Below are 22,272 nucleotides of genomic sequence, written 5' to 3'. Positions count from 1 at the left end.
AGGTGACTTTGGGTGGGCGGGGGCGGTGTATGTTTTGTCTGCCTGTGCACAGCTCTTTGAGAGCCTGGGCTCTTTGCAATTGTGCTTCCCCACATTTCCATAGTCATGTTACTTACTGTCTAGCATAAGTTCTGCAATTATTTTTAACTTTGCCACATAGTAAAAGCAAACCATGAGAATGATACTCTAACTGTAAGGTTAAAGACTGCTAGCAGAGCATCGCGGGCTCATGGTGGGCATTCTGATGTTTTAGAAGTCACTGCTTTGTGTGACAGCTTTCTGGACCTGCGTGTGTTTTCCGTTCTCTTGCAGGACCTGGCGTTGCTGGCTACCTTACTGCGGGTACATCCTCATCGGTCATGTCCAACCTGCCGCCTCCTGTAGACCATGAGGCAGGCGACCTTGGCTATCAAACTTGAAACGTTTTTGAGAGACGCTAGACTCGGAAAGGCCAGTGCCCAGTCCACATTCCTCCAGCTGACACGTTGAAGCAAATTCTTACTGCCTTTCTCCTGGTTTCATGACAGTGTTATTCCTTTTTCTATAAATATATTTTTATTTAGGAAAAAAGTCAGTGATTCTAATTGTATCATGTTGAGAAAGCGTTCTGTGGACCGACCTAAGCGGGTACACAAGAGTTTTTTTCTTGATGGATGTAAGCACATTTTGTTCCTTTGTATCTGTTTACAAGACTGTGAATCAGAATGACAAAACTTTCTTCCTAGTTTTTATAATGGTTGTTTTGGTTTAGTGTGACTGCTGGGTTGAGCTGCAGTCTGCAGACCGAACGAGTCACTTGTCCCCAGACGAGGACATTTCCCTGTCCCGCAATCAGTTGTGCGTGGCTGATGCTGTGTGACTTGGTCCCCACAGCCGCGGCCGGCATCCTGTCCTCCGTCACTGACCCTCTCGGAGCTCACAGTGCACACCAGACTGAATCAAAGAGGCTTGTGCAGAAGCATTGAGAGATGTTATGTAAGAGATTAGTGTAATTGTGAAATGTTCTATACATTATCAAATATATAAAGCTTTCTATATTGAATGTACATTATACAGATCATTCATATATGTACATAGAATTTTAAAAATAAAGGGAATTGACTGCTTTGTTAATGAGACATATTTGTTCTAGTTTAATTTTCTCTTGAAGGCCTCACATATCTTTTCTATCTAAGAAAGGTTTAATAGCGATAAACGCAGCTTACCTTATCATCCAACGTCCTCGTTTAGACAGCGATGTTGTCATGACTGCTCATTCCCAGCCCCGAGTCCCGAGTCCCGGAGTAGCAGTTCAGACACGTCTGAGTTTCCAGAAACAGCAGCTCGTTTGCCCTCCGTATACTGTTTAGGAACATGTCAGACTGCTAATCAGTACTCTGTGTAGATGACATGAATTTGAGTATTTTTAAGAGGAGAGAAAATGAAAACATTAGAGGCTGATTTCAATTTCGTATCTCGACATGTAGATCTAGTGTGACCAGAATATATAAACACAGCAGAAATACTCAGACATTCCCTGCGAAGCTGCCTGTTAAAGCAAGGACAGATTTATTCCACAGTTGGTGTGTAATGCAGCTTAAATGGAAGCTTTGTCTTACTCCCAGTACTAATTCACAATTTTGTGTCAAGTGTCTTAAAGAATTGCAGAGTCAAGGTCCTTCAGAAAGTCCATGGAAAGTAAAAGTTTGTGTTAGCGCAAAAATGTTAAAAATCCATGTATACGGGGAGGGGGAGGGGGGTCTTTAAAATCCTCCTGGAGCATGCCTGGGTTTCTTGTTATGTTTTGTTTTTGTTTGTTTGCCACTTCACCTTCCCTCAGAATGACCGCAGCATCCTGAGCCAAGTTGCAGTTCAGTGCAGGTTTCCCCGTGCAGACCTGCTGGTGGGGAACCAGCCCCTTGAGCCCGCGCCTGCCACCTTCGCAGACTGCACCGGAGTCAGTGGTACAGCCAGGACTTGACCCATGTACTCCAAACTTAGCTTCTAATCTGTAAACTCTTTGAAATACTCTTGTATACTTATTTTACATATGTAAAATTTTTTAGCTTCTAAACTATATCATGAAAATGTTTAATGCGAGAAATTCTAATAGGTACATTGAGACTAAGTTAAGAGAATCTGAACCAATGCAATGTTCTTCCTTTTCCTACTGCTGTACTTTGACTGTTGGTCCCCCAGCGTCCAGTGTTGATGGTGCTGAGCCAGCGTGGGGAGTGGGCCCTGGGGAAGTGAGCGGAGCCACATGATGAGGCCCTGCAGGTTCGGTGAGCACGCACAGAGCTTCCTGCACACAGGCTCCTTGCCTCTGGCCACGTGATGCTGCGTGCCACCTTTGGACGCTGCCAGCAGCAACACCCTCACCCCGAGGCCAAACCAGTGGGACTGCCCAAACTGGAACTGAATCTTCAGAACTGTGAGTTTAATAAATCTTTCCTGTTATGAAAGTCTGTTGCTTCGGCTAGTTTACTGTTCGAATGAGAAGCTGAATGCCACAAATACTAAAAGAATATAAATACTGTGCATTTTTATATTTAAGGGCCCACTTAATCTACCATCATTGATGTTTAAATGCCAATAATAACCAGCCAGTCTTAGGCCAAATATCTATAACCTCACCCAATCCTTGGCGTGGTCCTGTTGTGATTACTGTCTTGCAGGTGGAGAACACGGGGCTGTAGCCTTCTCCGCGGCACTGAGCCGCCGTCCCAGGACAGCAGCGAGTCTGTGTGACTGGGAGGAAGGGCTCATTGTGTAGAGCGGAGGCTTCATCTGGACTGGAACATGAAGCCGTTTGCCTAAGTCGTCAGGCAGGGAAGGAAGATGACGGGTGCGAGGCTGTCGGGAAGGCTAACCTGGACTCGGCGTTGGGGATGTAAGGAAGCAAGGAGTGTCCAGCTCTCGTCCAGGAGGAGGCAGTGGGTCAGTATGTTGTTGACAGAGAGGGTTGGCGAGGCAATGGGAAAGGGAAATTCAGGGATGGGTTTCAGAGTGGCACCTGTTCTTAAGCTTCCGGCCTTGGGACTCAGTTTCTTCCATAATGTGTTTGCTTGGTCAGGTCAGGAACTCTGTAAAGCAGAGGGTTTCGGTGTGCAGCATGACTGTCCAGATTCAGGGAGACCAGGCTGCTCGGGTCCAGGGCCCTGACTTCCTGAGTAGAGGAAGTTGGATGGCCATTTCTAAATGGTTGTTTTGCCATCAAGCTTATGAAAAAGCATGTGCACATTGCTGTTATTTTTACAAATCTCCAGTTTAAGGAAACAACCTTGTTGAAGAAGAGGAAGTCTCCAGTACTGTTAATACAATGTTTCAATTACACATATTTCTTATCATCGTAAAAGTGGGTGGTTGAAATAACAAATATATGTAAAGGGTTACTGTGCAGGGGCAGTCTCTAACCTCTGCAAAGAATGTTTGTCTGCTTTCCTGACCCCTCTGCAGAAAAACAAGAACCCGGTTCCCTCAAGCTCTGCATTTCAGGGAAAAGTTTATGAAGATGTAGCTTGAGTCTGTGAAGGAATGAGTCACTTGTCTTCAAAAGGGAACACCATATGGAAATAATTGTACAAATATTTAGTTGTATATAAATTCAGGAAAGTTGCTTCAATTAGAACGTAAGTCCAAACCACTAGTCTCCTAGCTTAATATTTTACATGACTCAAACAACCCTTGGTTTACATCTGTCAGATGTCTCAGTCTTCCATGGCAGGAAATGGAATATAATTCCTGGCTTTCATGGCAGAAAGTTGGCCTGAGTCAGTCTTGTTAGTCTAAAACTGGTCAGGATAAGTTGAGAGTAAGCAGCTCTGGAGTTCAGAGCAGGTGGATTTATCACTGAGTGCTGAGCTGGGTGATGCTGCGCCCTTCCTGTGACGGGGACTTTCCTGGAGCAGCTCGGGGTGATGGAAAAACGAGGTCGGGCCTCGCTGACAGGTGCATTCCTCTAGGCTTGGAAGCAGCAGCATGGGAGGCCAAACGAGGACAAACTTCAGAGAGCAGCGTGGAGAGACGGTGGAGGGAGGAGGTCACAGCAGGAAAGGTAAATATTGGATCCACAAAAAATAGGGTGCCAGTTGGGCAAAGTGTGTGTTTCAGAGAACTAAAGCCAGTTCTGAACAGTTGTTACAAAGCAATGAAAACAGAACTGAAAAGCACAGGCATGGCTATTGTGCAGGCATCTAGGGAGTGACCCCAGACATGGGCTATGTCCCTGCCACCCATGAAAGAGGCGTAAGAGAAAATTTTCCAAATCCAGAACATTCATAATGTATCCAGCTCAGTGGTTGGCAGTTAAGTCCTTACAAATGCACTTGTTGTAAAAGTTTACAATGTGGGGACGGTTAGAGCCCAGGAGCCTCAGGGAGTAGAGAGAAAAAGAGGAAAATGTCCTTTTTTTGGGTTTGCGACATATGCTATTAACTTTAAGATTAAATACCTGTCTACGGCCATACCACCCTGAACGCGCCCGATCTCGTCTGATCTCGGAAGATTAAATACCTGATGGGGGAGGGAAGAACTTTTTTTTGTTATTGCTTTATGATACAGTTGCATAAGTCCTGGGATTCTCCCCTCCACTCCCTATATCCTCTCCCCCACTTACTGATGAAGAGAATATTTCTTAAGGACAAAAATCAAGAGCTGCTGTGTGATACAGCAAACATCATATCCTGTACCATATCAGAGTGAGTGTCGAGTCTCCACTTGGGTGCTTCCAGTGGTTCCCATGATGCATGCAGGGTCAGGCACCTGCCCCCCACAGCCGAGACCCACATGGTTTTATCCTGGATCAGCCCTGACCGTTTCACTGTTTGGGAAGTTGATTTAGCATATAGAAGGTTCTGTCACTCTGCCTTTTTGACAAATAACTGTTTATTTTAAAAATACATGTCAGATAGCTAGCACTGGATTGCTAAATAGCACAAAGTTAGGAGATGGTGTTTTTTAAAAAAAGTCCCAACCCAGTGGTCTTCATTCAGCCGGAGTGTTGATTACAGAAGGGGCAGAATCAAGGCATTTCCCACAGCCTGGGAGAGTCTGCAGTTGACCCTCACAGCCCTTGTGGAAGATGCTCTGTCCCAAAGCAGGTACATCCGAGAAAGGGAGACGAGCTTCTCCAAATGATGGGAAAAGAAAAGGCTGTAGCTGGCACTGTGGCCTTTGCAGGCAAGAGTGGGCTGCAAGAGCGAAGTGCTGAAGAAGGTCACATTGATGGCGAGATGGGGATGGAGGCTTCTGTACCTGAAGTAAGAGTTTCACAAGAATCCAGCTGCGAAACAGCCAGCACATATGACGGGGTCAGAGTCCAACTGGTACTTGCAACATTCGAATGCCAACATGCTTGTATTGAGAGATTGAAAAAACAGGAGCTGTGTATATGAATTTGGTAGGAGAAAAAAAAATTATTTTTATTTTGGTAATCTTTACATAGTTGATTAAGGCACAAAGGGTCAAGAGCTACAGGAAAGTGGATAAGACCATTGTTTCCACAGTAATATTTTTTTTTTCCTGTGTCCGGGTAAGGAAAGAGATAAAGGGAAAGGCCCCACCCAGCCTCCCACCCATCCCAGGTCCCTGATGTGGGGCATGCTCTCCAAGGGTCCTGCTCATGCAGTTTTGAGAGTTCAACAGTTCTGAATTGCTGCCAGTCTTGCCACTCCAAGCAAGATAAACTCTCTTCAGAATCCACTGGCTGGCATAGTCTCTTCATGGTTGCGATTCTGAGATCAGCAGTTCAGTTGGAGGGATCCCCAGAGAAACTTCATCCGAGGTGACCCCAGACCTGATTCTTGTGTGTGCTTGCCAGTACAGGGTCCGGCACAGTCCATTGTCGCAGTCAGCTTCTGCACATGCTGGTCGTTTCAATTGCTGGGTCAGTTCTGCTTCTAGTCCTGTCTTGCACGTGAACAGATGGGTGTTGTAGTCCAGCCCGATCCTGCCCACTTCATACATGGCCCTCAGGCAAACCAGTGGGAGCTGCAGCCTGGTCGGAGCAATTCCCCATAACCCCCACCAGCGCTGCCCCCTACCCTGGTTCCCATGCTTGCCAGTATGTACCACAGACTTGTCCAGTCTGTCCCACATCCCATTTAGCTCTCGTGCATGTCAATGGGCATTGAAGCCTAGTTCAACCCAACCTACCCTATTATCCAGCCTCCACACATACTGGCGGGTGCTGTTCTGTCTAGCCCCCCCTGCCCCAATCCTGGTTTTCATGCTCTCCAGTGTTAGTAGTAACCCAAGAGGGAGGCACCTACTGTTTCCCTCCTAGGCCACTACCACTCTTGGATTATGCACTCTCCAGGTGGTTCTTGAGTTGAGCTTGAAAGAATTAGCCCCCAGTGCCAGCCTTTGCCAGCTGATGCTGCGGCAAAGCCCAACCAACCTTCACCCACTCTAATTTATACTTGCACCAGTAAGAACAATCAGCCCAGCCTGGCTTTTCCCTGATCTAGCTCACCCGAGGCCCACAGGTGTTGCAATCCTGCCTGGTCTGGTCTGGTCCTCATCCCAGCTCAGGCTCTCCGGTGGGAGTGGCTGTCCAGCAGGGGGCCCTCCACATTCAGTAGGGGGGACAGTCTTACCTAGAATGTTAACTGTGGTGCAGTGTACGCACTGCCAACAAAGGGTCAACGGACCAGAGCAGTCAGACAAACCAAAGTACATGATAGACAGCAAAGGGTAGTCTTTGCAGTGAGCATGTGTGTATTTGAGAGGGAGTCGTTGAGTTGCTGGAACAGCTGTTTGGCCGTGAAGAGTCTTCTGTCAGAGGTTCATTGTCTCATCTGTGTGCAGTGTACCAACCACTGCCCGTGTGGGGATTATTTAGGGTCAGAACGTTGTCAGCTGGATGACTTGGATAAAGACCTGGACACAAGATCCCTTCCTCTCTCTCCTCTTCCCAAACTCCCCATCACGGAGGGCCCGAGCAGGTCAGGAGCACGCCCGGGGTTCTTTCCATCCAGTTGTCCTGGGCAGCGTTCCCCTCAGTTACACACAAGACGGCAGTTTACACAGAATCGCTTGTCAGCGGAAGGGCCACTGAATGGGAACGGAAAGAAACACTTCAAGTCCCTTGGCGTTCATGCTGCATGTCTGGCAACCTGGTACGCCTTCAAGGGGCTGCAGCTTCGCTTCTTCCAGGTTTTTTGGTTTTTTGGTTTTTGCTTTTTCATTTTTCAGGGGAGCTCCAACTTTGCACAGCACAAGAAAGGTTGAAAGTAGAACAAGAACATAATCTTTGGCCTGTAAAAATCACAACAATTATGGATTTGCAATTATTTATTGCTTTAGGATTAAGCTAGTCCAGCTGTCCTGTCTGACTGGAGGAAGACTTCTTACAGAAACACTTCAACTGCATTAAGGGTTTCCACACTAATCCTGACCAAAAGAGCAGGTCAGAGGAGGCTGCCGAGTGTGTACTTCTCAGCCTGAGAGCCACAGCCGGGACCACAGGGAGAACAGGCTGTGAAGGGGCCCCTTGCCCTGCAGCACTGGGCAGCCGGGACCACAGGGAGAACAGGCTGTGAAGGGGCCCCTTGCTCTGCAGCACTGGGCAGCCGGGACCACAGGGAGAACAGGCTGTGAAGGGGCCCCTTGCTCTGCAGCACTGGGCAGCCGGGACCACAGGGAGAACAGGCTGTGAAGGGGCCCCTTGCTCTGCAGCACTGGACAGCCGGGACACACTCCAGGGGGGAGCCTGGACAGCCCCCAGCTCGTGGTCACAGAGGCTCCCTTGGCTTTTCTGAGGCCGGGGGGCTGTTTGTGATGAGCCCGGCTGAATGGAAGGCAGCAGGGAAGGCTTGGGGACAGGTTCTTCTAAAGCCAGAACTTCATGAGTAAGATGGAGTTAAAATGATTAAGGCTTTCAAATTTATAAAAAATGTCTTCCGCACTTCCCGTGACAAAATGAGCATAACGTCCCTGAATAGGGAGGGCTCCTTGGCTCCCCAGTCAGCCGTGCGGTTGGAGGAGATTACATTCAGAAACATCAGCGTCTGTGTGGGAGCCAGACTCTGTCCACTTGGAAACCGCAACCACTGTGGGCAGTTGCCAGTTTTCTCTCAAATGACCTTTGGAGTTGTAGCTAAAACAGGATCTCTGTTAAGAAGAAAGGCTTAGCAATTCCTGATCATGCAGATCTTTTTCAGGGTTTATTAATTTGAAAGTTACAGAAAAAGAGGAAGAGACGGTGTTCCGTCCACTGGTTTTTGCACAGGATGTCTGTAATGGTCTCATTGGGCCAAGCTAAGCCAGGTACCAGGGGGTTCTTCCAGATCTTCCACCTGGTGGGTGCAGGGCCCCAAGCACTGGGGCTGCCTTCTGCCGTTCTTCCCAGCCTATTAATGGGGAGCTGAAATGGAAGTGGAGCAGCCAGGACATAAACTGGCACCCACGATAGGATGGCTGTATCACAGGTGGTGGTTTGACGTGCTATGCCACAACACCAGTTTGCTTTGCTTTTAAGTATAACAAATGGACTACAGTTTTTTTCTTTTTCTATTGCTGGACAAAAGTGTAAGAAATGTGGGCCCGGCACGATAGCCTAGCAGCTAAAAGTCCTTGCTTTGAATACGCCGGGATCCCATATGGGTGCCGGTTCTAATCCCAGCTACTCCACTTTCCATCCAGCTCCCTGCTTGTGGCCTGGGAAAGCAGGTGAGAACGGCCCAGAGCCTTGGGACTCTGCATCCACGTGGGAGACCTGCAAGAGTCTCCTGGCTCCTGGCTTCAGGTCGGTGTGCAACACCAGCCCTTGCGGTCACTTGGGGGAGTGAATCATCGAAGGGAGGATTTTCCTCTCTGACTCTCCTCCTCTCTGTATATCTGACTTTGCAATAAAAATAAATCTTTAAAAAAGAAATGTAAAACCACTGTGTGCCCTTAGTTCATTGCCATGTAGAAGCATCCATTCTAATCTGTTCCTAATTCAAAGATAATTATTGTGCTTCTCTTTTGTCTCCTGAAAGGGCTTACTTGCTGGGTCACTGCCCAGGTGGGCAGTGGGCCTAGGGCGCTGCTGTCTGCCCAGAATTCTGTCCCAGTCTCTTCGATGAGAAGCATGGACCCAGCTCCTAGGACCGTCCACGCCACCTTCCAGCATTCATGTTAGCAGGAAGCGAGTGTTGGCGTCACTGCACCCTGATGTGGCAGGTGGGTAGCCTGCGTCTTAGCTCCCAGGCCAAACACCCGTCTCAGTTCATGGACATATTTCTGTGCTACAGTCTGATAGTTTGCCACACATAGTAAAGAAAGTTCATCAAAATATATAATTTTTAAATTATGCATGGATCTTTCAGTTTTGTGCATCAAAGTAAATGTATCTCTTAGTTTCACAGTGCCCACATACTCACTGTTCATCACAGACCCCGTCAGTAATTAGCGTATCCATCACCTCATCCCGTATCTGTGCAGTGAGAGCATTCAGAAACTTCCTTGAGCTGGCTTGGAATCCCCTCTGCAGCAGAACACTGGCGTGTGCCCTGTCCACTTACAATGTGACGCCCGTTGCCGGGCCTCCCCCGGCTCAGTGGTGGCCACTCCTCCGAGCCTCCACACGAGGTCATGCGGGGTGTGTTTCTCTGGCCCTCTAGGTTCATCCTTATCACAGTGACCACGTTTTGGCCTTCACAATCAGATTGTACTCTCATATATTTTATGAGAATATATTTATCTGTCATATATTTTAATCCATTCATCAACTGGTGGACATTAGGTTGATTTCAGATCTTTGTTGTGGTGTTGCTCTTCAGTAAGCGTGTAACACAGGCAGTGCCTGTTGCCCTTTGGCAAGCGTGTAACACAGGCAGTGCGTGTTGCTCTTCAGTAAGTGTGTAACAGGCAGAGCGGGTTGCTTGGGTAAGTGTGTAACAGGCAGTGCATGTTGCTTCGGTAAGCGTGTAACGATATGTGCTGCTCTTTGGTAAGTGTGTAACAGGCAGAGCGTGTTGCTTCAGTAAGCCTGTAACAGGCAGTGCCTGTTGCTCTTCAGTAAGCATGTAACAGGCAGAGCAGGTTGCTTCGGTAAGCATGTAACAATGTGTGCTGCTCTTCGGTAAGCGTATTGATCTTTGTTGCACTGAGGTGTTTCCTTTGAAAATGTGCACGGTGCTGGGTAAGCTCTGCATGGTCTCCTGTCATGGCTGTTCTTTTCCCTCCTACTGTCAACATTTTGTATTCTTTAGCTTTTTAATTAATAACTGCCATTCTAGCTGGGGTGAGGGACATCCCACTTTGGTTTATATTTGTATTTGCGCGATTGTCAACGAAGTTAAGCATCTCAGGCATCCCTTCCTTCCTGTGCCTGTTGGTTATTGATCTATCTCCTGAGAAATACATTATTCAGATCTTGTGCCCATTTTAAAATTGTATTATTTGTGCTTTATTGAAATGCTTGAATTCCTGGCTTTACTCTGGATGTAAATTCCTTGTAAGATACTTAATTTGCAAGTATTCTCACTGTATTCAAAAGAGTTAGAGGAGGGGAAAGAGAAATTTTCCACTTGCTAGCTCATTCCCCAGGTGGCCACAGTGGCTGGGGCCTGGACTGGATCAGGCCGAAGCCAGGAGACTTCCTGGTCTCGCACATGTGCGGCAGGGGCCCAAGCACTTGGACCATCTTGTGCTGCCTTCCCAGGCCATTAGCAAGGAGCTGGCTCAGAAGTGGACTGGCAGGACATAAACCATGACACCCCATGTGGGGTGCCAGCACAACAGGCCACAGCATCAGCCCATCATTCCAATTCCTAATGATATCAGAAAGGCAGGCGGAGGAACAGGTGCCCGACTTCCTCGCTGAGTGATTCTGTAACTGGAAGAGCCGGAGGAGGAGCCGAGTGTCCAGCACGGCAGCCACTGCCCACCTGAGGAAGTGAAGTTTTGTTTTTTAAAGGTTTAGTTATTTTTATTTGAAAGGCAAATTTTACAGAGAGAAGAAGAGAGACAAAGGTCTTTATTCACTGGTTCACTTCCCAAATGGCTGCAATGGCAAGTGCTGAACCAATCCGAAGCCAGGAGCCCCTCCAGTTCCGCTACGTGGGTGCAGGACCCCGCGGCCTCGTGCTGTCTCAGGCCACGAGCAGGGAGCCATGTCAGAGGTGGAGCAGCCAGGACGTGAACTGGAGTTCATATGGGATGCAGGTGCCACGGGTGGATTAGCTTGTGCACTATTGTCCCAGCCCTTGAATTATTAATTTTAATTAAGAAATGGTTTCATTTTGTGCAAGTTTTTAAGTGTTTAGAATAACTTCAGTAATTTTTTTTTTAACTGCAAATTTTCCAAGGTGTGGTTGCATTGGGTTCAGTAAAATACATTAAAATTAACTGCATTTCCTTTCCTTTTTTCCAGTGACTGTTCTGTTTCTCTTAAGCACCATAGAAGAGCTTCCCCCGTCGTGGACAGCTGGGACAGCGCTGTGCCCTGAGCATGGCCAGCCACGCTCTCGTCAGCCTGACCAAGCCAGGACGGAGAGAAATGGAAGACTCATGGCGGGGCAGCCCTGCTGTCGCCTGCTCAGCTGCTGTGTCCCAGCCAGGGAGACCTGACTCCTGCCTCTGGCCCCGTAAGAGCGCCCAGGCTCTCTCAGCCTGCTCTGCCCCTGCCCGCCCAACTGGCTTCTTGGCATGGGAGCCTCTTGCTGGGGTTTGCAGCCAAGCACCCTAACAGATGACCTTAGCCTTGGCCTGGCACAAGTACCCACCAGCAGGAAGCAGGGCTGCATGCAAGGCCTTCTGGAAGATTCTGGTACCATCAGCCTTCATGTGATCTTGTTCTCGTATTTTGGAAGGTGAGTGGCAGAGAAAAGCAAGGCTGGGAGCACAGGGCCACCGTGAGAAGGAAGCACTGGGAAAGATAAGAAAGAAAAACAAGACAGCAGGATCATAAACCCCACATGCCCTGAATTAAGGAAGGACATTCCCAGAATCTCACTTAATTGGAAAATTCTAACAATCACCAGAAATGAGTTTGTTGTCTTAGGTGTCACCCGACTTCCCTCTGTACCTGAGCTGGTCACAGCCTCTGGCATGCCAGGCTGGATCAGACAGCCGGAGGGAAACGTGCACACTGCCAGGCCGTTAGGGACGCACGTCCCCCATGTCCACCCCCGACTGCCCGTGTACTGGTGTCCCCTCTCGGGCCTGCTCTGTGTGCCCGAACCCTTCCCTTGAGCTCAGGTCCAGTTCTTGAGCACAGCAGGTGGGACCCAGACCCTGCCCCTGTTCTGTGTTCGAGTCTGCTGACTGCTGAAGCTCACCCAGGCTCGTTATCATCCTTGAGTGCCTGCTGGTGCCAAGCATGGTTCCAGGGACCCGGGAGACAGTGGGGAACTGTGAGTACTGCGGGGAGGGGAGCGGGAAGACAGGGCGTGAATAGCCATGAGACACCTCAGATGACCAGGGCTGCGGGAAGGGGCAGGCAGACAGCGTGACAAACAGGAGTGCCGAGACAGTGGTCGAGGGAGGCACGTGGATAAGGTGGCAAAAGGAGAACAAATTCTCAGACAGTATACAAAATGCATTTACATAATTTATTTTATTACCTGCTATAAAGAGGATACCAGTTAGCTGATAATCAAGAACAAAAAAAATTAATTTGCACTTTTTTGTTGTAAAGATTAGTATAAAATGTGCTTTTTAGTGGTTAGATTTCATCCAAAATACTTGCTCTGCATTTAGATTTCATAAAATTTACTGTCGAAGTTATTCCAAGCATACTTAAAGGTTTTCTAATTGTGAAATGATATTTAAATGCATTAAAAATTCTTAACGTAAAATTATTTTTCAGTTGCAGTAGCCACATTTCAGATGCTCTGTGGCTGCGCTCCACGGAGCAGAGCTGGTAGCCCTGGCGCTCGGACACGCCTGGCGCTCGGAGCACGCTCCACGGAGCAGAGCTGGTAGCCCTGGCGCTCGGACACGCCTGGCGCTCGGAGCACGCTCCACGGAGCAGAGCTGGTAGCCCTGGCACTCGGACACGCCTGGCGCTCGGAGCAGGCCTTCAGCCGGCTCAGACTGTCCACCTGGTCGTCAGCACCCAGTGAGTCATGGTTCCCCTTGGTAAGCGGTGTTTTCTAGTAAACTGAGCTACATTTACATCTCCCGCGTGAATGATCTCTGCTGAATGAGGAAGCAGCTTGTGACAGGGAAGCAGTCACAGTGCTGAAGCCCTGGGAGACTGGCAGGGGTCCCACTGGCTTTTCCAGAGCAAGGATGAAATATCTCTGGAGTTTGTAAAAGTCACAAAGCGAGACCACTGTTGACTATGCTTTCGCTCTGCAATTCTGCTTTGATCTCTTTACAAATTGTTTTAAATAGATGCTGATCCATTTGAGGAATAGACTAACTACGAAATTCTTGAAAGCCCTTGTCCTTGCTGAAATTTGTAAAATCCACTGCTGCTAAAATCTTTACAAATGTGTGTCTAGCCTCGAGTTCAGCCTGCTGCAGAACACAAGGTGCGGCTGTTGGAGCTGGCGAGGCGTGTAGAAGGCCCACTCTGCTCTCACTACATCCTGGCTGCCAACCCTCTGGCTTGGTCACGCAGCTCCATTTTTGCAATTGCTGAGAGGTGGACTTCATCGGGTCCATCCGCCAAGCGCAGAGTTCGTGTTAGCGCATACCTGAAAACAACCAGAGCAGAGACTGGCAGTGAACCCAACAGAAACGGGACCCCTCAGGATTCCAGGCCGGGTCCACTCATCCTTCCAGGGCAGGGGAAGAAAAAGAACACGGCGAACCATGGTAAGCACAGTTTGAACCCAAAGAAAGAGCTAAACTGGTGGGCAAGAAAAGAGCCTCAGTGTGCCAGAGCAGGCAGCACTGTGAATGAGTCTGGGGAGTGGGCAGTGTTCGTTCCTGTCGTAGGGGATGACCCATGCGCTGCTGCCTGGGGGTGCACGGGAAGCGTGGGGTCCTCCTAGTGCTAACAGTGCAGTGGGCAGTGGCACGGCGCAATAAGCCACGGCTTGGGATGCCTGCAACCAAGACCATTGGGGCTGGTGCTCATGTCTTGGTTCTGTTTTTGATTCTGCCTTCCCGCTAATGTACGCCCTGCTGATGGCTCTGGAAAACCCAAATTCCCAAACCCTGGCTCCAACCTGGCTCCACCTTGGCCGTTTCCAGCATTTGGCCAGTGAGCCTGAAGATGAAAGATTTCTCCCCAACTCCCTGTCTTGTCTTTTAAAAGTTAACGCAGTGAGAAGAAATGCTGACTGATCGCAACAGCAGCTGTTTCCGCATGCTGAGCTGGCTGCGTGACGTCACGCACACCACGAGGCAAGCATCTCGCACTTCGTTTTCACCAATTAGCTCGAGGACCCGGAGGATTTATCTCCAGGCCTATCAAATGCAGATATTCTCAGTGAAGTCCCACTCACATGTTGGCCAGAGGGTAGTCCTGGGAGACGCCTGCGGCTCCGCACACCTGGATGGCCTGGTCCACGATCCTGCAGGCAGCCCGCGGAGCGGCCACTTTGATCATTGCAATCTGTGTAGCAAGATACAGAAGGGAGGCACCTTTGTTAGGCGGCATGCAGCGTGCTGGGTTCACGCGTGCTCTGCACTCTGTGAAGGGACACGGAACCCTCACCACACCTGCGTGACACCTGGGCAGGATCACTGGTGGGAGCTGACAGGGACAGGTCGCCAGGCTGCATCGCACTCCTCTTCCCAGAAGGTTTATAGTATCTTCTATCACAAAGTCAGATTATATTCATGTATTTATGACTTATTTCCGGAAAGAGCCAATTAGTCACACTAGTTCAGAAGTTACAAAAATAGAGTCCAGGGGGCTTTGCTGCACGGGTTGGTCTTTTCCTAGCGATGGCAGTGACTTTCTGTATTCCACAGGAATCGGACACGAGTAGGCTGAGTGCAGAACGCCTGCAATGCTGCCCCGTGTGCATGTCGCCTGTCACTCCCCAAGGGAGCCCGAGGCAGGACAGCCAGGTACTCTGCCTTGAGGCTCGCAAAAAGAGAAAGGTACAGTAGCTAAAATTCATCTTAGCTCTCACAGCCTAGGATTCCCCCGATTTCTTGCTGCATCTGCAGAAAGCTGGAAGGTGTCTAAAAACCACCGCCTCGGGCAGCCCAGCGAAGGCTGAACTAGCCAGTGACCAAAATGCTGATGGTTAGAAGCTGGGGAAGGCGCTGCCTTTGGGGGTCTCGGGGACCTCACCTCCTTCCTGGCTTTGGCACTGCCTACGGTGTCCACGCAGTGGGCGGCTTTCAGAGTCAACAGGCGGATCTCCTCAATGGCAATGCGGCTTTCAGCAATCCAGTGAGCCACCGCCTCCTGTTGGGAGCGGAAGGCAACACAGGGAGAGGATTAGCCACTGTCAGATCCCCAGGGATGCCAGTCAGCCTCGAGGCAGGGAGCACTGCAGCCAGGCCAAGCCTTTCCACTGGGTGGCATAACGTGCTGGATAGAGACCAGCCCAGCCATGTACCTGTGAAATGGTACAGAACAGTTAGAAAACATTTTATTTTGAAAAATGAGATATTTGGGCTATAATAATGTTTTTAAGGTCAAGGTGGCAGAAAGAGCTGCCACCTCATTGCCAAGGTATTGGTGTTCACAAACTCCCACTGAAATTTGGCTGTGTGGAGGTGGAGCTGCCAGTAGACCAACTGGGTCATTCCCAGGAGAATCCCAGTGCGGGCAGGCTCCAGCAGCCCCCTGGTGGGTTGTTACTATCCTTTACTTAAAGGGAACTTATTCTTTGGATGGTAACAGAGTGATGTCACCATAATACAATGTCCAGTGATCACAACGCCATTGGGAAAGAGTAACATTTCCACTTACAAAAACGGTGGCCCATGTTTCTAGGAGTCCATTTCTGGACTCCCCTGTGTTCCACAGGTCTCTGTGTCTCCCTTTACTAAAACCTCACCAATCACCATAACTTAGGTAAATCTTAAGATTGGGTGATGGTGCTATGGGTTAAGCTGCCACCTGCCACAATGTCAGCATCCCACACAGGCACCTATGCTGAGTTCTCAGCTACTGCTCTTCAATCCAGCCACCCTGTTAATGTGCCAGGAGGTGGGCAGCAGAAGACGGGCCCAAGGCTGTAGCATGCAGGGAGACCCACATGGAGTGCCAGGCTCCTAGCTTCAGCCTGGCCCATTCCTCAACTATCGTAGCCGTTCAGATGGAGAGGCCAGCAGGTTGGCTCAACTGACTAATCCTTCATCTCAAGGCACTGGCCCCCTATGGGGGCTGGTTCCTGCCCCAGCTGCTCCACTTCCCATCCAAGTCCCTGCTTGTGGCCTGGGAAAGCAGCAGAGGATTGTTCGACTCCTTGGGATCCTGTACCCCCATGAGAGACCTGGGAGATGCTGCTGGCTTCTAGCTTTGGACAGGCTCATCTCTGGCTGTTGTGCTATTTGGGGAGCAAGTAGTGGATGGAATCTCTCCGTGTGTGCGTCTCTCTCTAAATCTGCCCTTCCAATAAAAATAAATCTTTGCTTTTTCAGATCATATGAATTTTTAAAGAAGAGTTGTCCATCCACTGGTTCACTCCCCAAGTGGCTGCAGTGGCTGGAGCTGAGCTCATCTGAAACTAGGAGTTTGTTCTGGGTCTCTCACCTGGCTCCAAGGTCCCAAGACTTAGGGCCATCCTCCGCTGTTTCCACAAACAGGGAGCTTGATGGGAAGTGGAGCGGCCGGGACTCGAACCAGCGCTGAAAGGTGGAGATCAGTGAGCTATTGCACTGGGCCCTCTCTATGTATTTCATACATTCACTTTTTAGAAAAGTTTGTAAATTGTAGATCTGACAAAAGATAACCTCTGAAGTATCTAAAGAACTCTCCCACTATGAGAAAACAGTTCATCCAAAACATGAGTTACAGCATGAGTTGAGGACACAGATGGCAAATGAACACAGGGAAGGATGCTCAGGATGGGCTCTCTGAGTCACAGAAGCCACAGTCGTAGCCATCAGGAGAGCTAGCATCTGACAATGTCAACAACAAAGCCGCTGGAGACGCAGCCAGCCCAGAGCCGAGAATGGCAAGCAGCGCGTGTGGTAGTTTCTTTAAACAAGCGCTCCCGGATACCCCAGTCATCGCACTCTTGGGCATTTACCTCAGGAAAATGAAGACTGGAGCTCACACGAAACCTACACAAATGTTTCCAGCCGCTTTACAACAGTCCCAGATGTCTGCACAAGTAAGCAGCGTGACAGTCTAGCCATACCAGAGCCACACAGCAACGCGAAGGGATCCCCTGTGGACACAGGCCCTGACCATCCCCAAAGAAGCACGCTGGCAAGAGGAGACCGCAGTTGCCAGGAGTTCATGAGAGCGCAGAGTGCGTGCTGGTTTGAAAGGCCGTCAAGACGGATTCATGCCAGCCTGGAAGCGTTTGGTACCCTGCGATGTGCCATCTCAGTTCTGATGCCACCCCGCAGCTTGGCAGTCATCAGCACTGGGAGAAGTGACGAGTACAAGGGCTTGACATGGAAATCAGAGCTCCCCATACACCCACCAGCAAGTCACATCGAGACTTCTGTGTTGGTAGTTGGGCTATACCAGGCACTCCCAGGCATTCGTAAGTAGCTGTGGGCGCCCACGTTTTAAACATTGCTGTTCACACTGACAAATACCATTTGCTAAGGTAAGTTAGTGCAGCAGGCAATAACTTTCCTTTCAGGCCACTTCGGCCTTCCACAGAGCAGTTGCTCAATAGCAGGTGTTTGAGGGCAGTCCCCTAAATCAGACAGGTCCTGCATACTAGCCACTAAGCATTCAAAATGCCCCCTCATCTGGGTGGGGATGTGGCCCGGTAGTTCAGTGGTGCGCACACCCCACGTCAGAGCGCCCCGACTCCTGGCCTAGCACACCCCCGAAGGCAGCAGGTCAGGGCTCAAGCACATGGGTTCCTGTGCCCCAGGTGGGAGGCCTGGACAAGGTCATGAGCAGACTCAAGGCCTTCACTTCTCAGCTCGAGAACCAAGCACAGTGTCCTGAAGTCACTCTCAACACACCCTGGACTCGCTGGGAAGCATCAGGATAGGTCAGAACGAAGTACGCCCAGGGAGCTACCAAGGTCATTCGCTAAGAGCTTGATGGACAGTGTTTTTGCTTTTAGAGCCTGGCATAACTTAGCAAGGCAGCGGGAAGGCGTCTCTGTAGTCAGGGAAATGGAATGTTACTTTCACAAACTGGAACACAGCAACGCTGGCCCAGACTTTAGTTATGACTTGCTCAAACATTTCCTTCTGCTCCTGTCAGATCGTTGTATCTATGCCAAGTGCAAGAAGTTTCCACTGAGGAAAGCTGAGGCTTGCCTGTGATGCGGCAGGAAGGGCATTCCGGTGCAGTGCACCCCCGCGAAGAAGCTCTTGACAGCTCCTTCCGTATCCATCACTGCTGCTGGTCAAGAGCCAGTGACGCTTGCTGAGAGGAGGGCAGGCCTCACCATCTATCCCCACCCCGGTTCAAATATGTACTATAGAATTATTAATAAACTAGGAAAAGTGGATGAGGAGCAGGCTTATGGCACAGAAGGGGAAGCTGCTCACAGCGTCCACAGCCCATCATGCCTGGAATCTAATTCCAGCTTGGTACCCAGTCCAGCTTCCTGCTCATGGGAATCCCGGGGGGGAAGCAGTGATGGCTCAAGGACTTGGGGAGACCAGAATGGAGTCCCTGCTCCTGGCCAGACCTAGCCTTAGCTGCTGTGGCCATTTGAGGAGTGAACCGTAACAGCAGATGGAAGGTTCTTATTCTCTCCTCTCCTCTCTCACCCTCTCCTGTCCTGTCCTCTTTCACCCTCTCTTCTCTTTCCCCCTCATTCAAATGAGGTACAGATATGTCTTTAAAAAGAAATGAATGGGAGGGGCTGGTGGGGTGGCATAACAGGTTGATCCTCAGCCTGCAGCCCCAGCGCCCCATATGGGTGCTAATGCCTACCCTGGCTGCTCCCGTCCCAGTCCAGCTGTCTGCGGCAGGGCGAGGCGACAGGCGGTCTCCCATGTGGGAGGAGCAGCTCTGCTCTGGACACCACAGCCACCTGGGGAGCAAATCAGTAGATGGAATGCCCTTCTCTCTCAGCTGCTCCCTTAGTGCCCATCAGAAGCTGACACCTTGATCTGGCAGAGATGAAAGGAATGGCCCACAAAGTAGTTTCAGATAGTGTCATAAAATAAATGCATGTTTCCTTAACAGTATTGTTGCATAGCAATCACATGCAAAGACACACATGCTGATAGTGGTATCAACAGTCACTGCTTTCCTAACATTGAATATAGAATAGTTCACAAGAAAGAAAGCACAGCCTGCGACAACGTAAGATAAAAACATGCCCCTACATTTTGTGAGATGGTGTCACGGATGCACTCCAAGGTGTCCGTGCACTTGTGACTAGCAGCAAAAACAATTCGGTCACCAGACTGCACCTACACTAACATGTCAGCAGCACTAAATGCTAATTTTCTTGTTATCTCAGAAATCAGAAGGGAAGGTAACTGGGAAATCCCAGTCCCCTGGAAAGTTTTCCAAAGAAATCTAAAATAATATTTTCTCTCTTAATATGTATTGCCTCCTTAGGAAAAAAGATTTCTTAATTCAGAAGGGAGAGTGACAGGGAGAGACCGGACCAGCAGAGGAGTCACCAGGACCCTGATCAGGCCCGCCTGTGGGAAAAAAGAATGTGCCAAGTAACCGGCAATTGGCCTGCTGGGCCAGATGCTCCCACCAGCAGTGCTTTTGCTCCCATTTAGTGTGTTGTACTGGACTACAACAGATATGAATAAACAAGCATCCTTACATGTTCGTAGAGCTTCTTCTTGAAGGCCACCCTCTGGGCTGCCCGCTGACACATGATCTGCAGGGCGCGCTCCGCCAAGCCCACTGTCCTCATACAGTGGTGGATTCTCCCGGGTCCCAGGCGGCCTTGGGAAATTTCAAATCCCTTGCCTTCACCTGGGAGAGAGAAAGGAGAACGGGATCATGGTCCAGGCCTTTTTATTCGCACAAATCCTGGGGAAATAAGCATTGCCTTCCATAAAGACGGCGTCCTTGGAAGAGGCGGGCAGTGCCGTATTGGCTCATGTGCATTTATGAGAGCTCAATCAGGCTTTTAAGAACCTCATCAAGAACTTCCTTCAGGCTGTAGAAGTAGCTCTGTGCATCAGCTACTTTATAACATCTGCACTGGTTACAGAGGTGGGTGAGACACAGTCACTACAGTTAGAATCCAGAAGCCGGGCCAGCACAGTGGCTCATCTGGTTAATCCTCCATTTCCAAGCATGGTAACCATGTGGGCACCGGTTCATGTCCTGGCTGCTCCACTTCCCATCTAGCTTCCTGCCTATGGCCTGGGAGGAGCCGAGGATGGCCCAAGGCTTTGGGCCCCTGCACCTCTGTAGGAGACCCAGAACAGACTTGGCTCCTGCCTTCGGATTGGCTCAACTCTTGTGGCTATCTGGGGAGTGAACCAGCAAATGGAAGAGCTTCTCTCTGTGACTCTGCTTTTCCAATAAAAACTGGCAAAAGAGAAGAAACAGCAGAGATGGGAGGGTTAAGCTGAGGGCTGCAGGGGCACAGGTTCCCCGAGCGGCTGCAGAGAGACACACTCCTGAAAGGCCAGAGGTGTTCTCTAGGTTGCGCTGGATTTCAGTCAGCCAAAGGGTGGCATCATTCCAGGGACACGATATTCTGTTATTCAGGCTTCGCTACAACTCCAACACGAGTACAAGGCTTGACTTCAGAAAGCACTGAAGTGTTTTAAAACAAGTTATAGGCTTGCAGATCACGTTACAGGAAGTGCCTCGCTGTGTACACCTGGTAGCTAGCTGTGTTTTCGTTGATGCAATATATAAGACCCAATACTTCAACAGTCATTGTTTCATGTAAGAAAAATCCACAATATGGAAAAACTCCCTTGACACATGCAGTAAATAAAGGTGAAAGTGTCTCCGTCAAGGTCGACTCACGCATTTTCTGAATTTTAACCGGAAACCACCAGTGTACACAACAGAAGAAGGAGTTTTCCTAATTCATCTCACCTAGTATTAAATTGGAGGCAGGAACTCGCACTTGATTAAAATGGATCTCAAAATGTCCTCCGTGAAAATTATCTGGAAGATAGAAAATAAAATGTTGAAAACAAAATGAGTTGGCCCAAAACAGAGTCACACGTCATCAACGTGCCAAAGTACAATTACTCAAAGGAGGTAAGGTTTCAGAGACCCGAACAGCACCAACGCGCCCAGAGGGAAGTCCGCCTGCACAACCATCACGCCGGAGCTTAGAAGGCAGCTGGTGCAGAGGCTGCCAACTCATGGCCTCAAACTGCAGCTAGGAAAAACAGCTTCCCCTGCTCCAAGACTATGTGACCATTATTTTGTAACTTCTTTTCTTTACATTTTTATGTAAGGGACTTCATAGCCAAGGTAGCTTGGGGACAGAAAATTTTGCTTAGAAAAAGCAAAAATAATTTCAAAGAAAATCTTACATGGGGGTGAATGGGGAAAGAACAATTCCAAGATGAGGAGTGGGCCATCAGGACGTCTAAGAACGCATCTCCCGCACTGGGCGCTCCTGAGGCCCTTCAGCAGGCCACTGCTTGCTGCCACACGCACCTGTTTCCTGAGCCTTACCCATGTAGCCAAAAATGGCCAGAGGCCTGATGACTCGTACGCCAGGTGTGTCCATGGGAACCAGAATCATGCTGTGTTGCCTGTGCCTAGACACAAGGAAGGCAGCGTTAGGAACAAAAGCAAACGTATTAGGAAGACTCAGGCTTGGCTTTCTGCTGTGCTGGCTGTGCAGTCACGCAATCACATAAGCCAAGGGAACTGGCACAGGAAGTGCCCAGGGCCTGGCAGGGTTGGAGGTGGGCTGAGAGCAGACCAAGGCTAGCCGTTCGTGTGGCCCAGGAAGTGCCCAGGGGACTGGGCCTGGCAGGGTCGGAGGTGGGCTGAAAGCAGACCAAGGCTAGCCGTTCGTGTGGCCCAGGAAGTGCCCAGGGGACTGGGCCTGGCAGGGTCGGAGGTGGGCTGAGAGCAGACCAAGGCCAGCCGTTCGTGTGGCTCCCCGAAGGCCACCGATGTAAGCTTCATCAAGCATTCTGGTGCCATTGCCTAGAATCTCAGCAGCTCTTCAGGTCAGCCCCCAGAGTGCTGAGACACGTACAGCTAATAGTCGGAGCCAGAGAGAAGTGACGACTCAGCGACACTTCCTAACAGTGGTGCTGCCACAGTGGAAAGTGTGCAGCTGCATGCACGCCCCCAAGTATTTCCTGAATGTATCTTCCAGCAAAACCCTTGGA

The 22,272-nt window shown here is 49.7% G+C and overlaps 2 protein-coding genes across 2 annotated transcripts in view; one reads left to right on the top strand and one right to left on the bottom strand.

The window, feature by feature from the left end:
* DNAJC13 (DnaJ heat shock protein family (Hsp40) member C13) overlaps nt 1-2,171 on the top strand; it is a 90,849-nt gene extending 88,678 nt beyond the window's left edge. The window contains exon 56 of the mRNA XM_040962837.1: nt 313-2,171. Within this exon, the coding sequence (XP_040818771.1) occupies nt 313-419 (107 nt within the window). The 3' untranslated portion in view covers nt 420-2,171. The remainder of the gene's footprint in view (nt 1-312) is intronic.
* A 10,763-nt stretch (nt 2,172-12,934) lies between these two features.
* Nucleotides 12,935-22,272, bottom strand: part of ACAD11 (acyl-CoA dehydrogenase family member 11) — a 54,308-nt gene continuing 44,970 nt past the window's right edge. Inside the window, exons 15-20 of the mRNA XM_040962860.1 lie at nt 21,602-21,687; nt 21,008-21,079; nt 19,767-19,921; nt 15,170-15,286; nt 14,370-14,479; nt 12,935-13,613 (exon numbers count right to left, since the gene is read on the bottom strand). Of these exons, the coding sequence (XP_040818794.1) occupies nt 13,499-13,613; nt 14,370-14,479; nt 15,170-15,286; nt 19,767-19,921; nt 21,008-21,079; nt 21,602-21,687 (655 nt within the window). The 3' untranslated portion in view covers nt 12,935-13,498. The remainder of the gene's footprint in view (nt 13,614-14,369; nt 14,480-15,169; nt 15,287-19,766; nt 19,922-21,007; nt 21,080-21,601; nt 21,688-22,272) is intronic.

The sequence above is a fragment of the Ochotona curzoniae genome, unplaced genomic scaffold, assembly GCF_017591425.1.
Source record: "Ochotona curzoniae isolate NIBS_2020 unplaced genomic scaffold, NIBS_Ocur_1.0 contig_1302, whole genome shotgun sequence".
Taxonomy (NCBI): domain Eukaryota; kingdom Metazoa; phylum Chordata; class Mammalia; order Lagomorpha; family Ochotonidae; genus Ochotona; species Ochotona curzoniae.
This window is presented reverse-complemented; position numbering and strand designations above follow the sequence as displayed.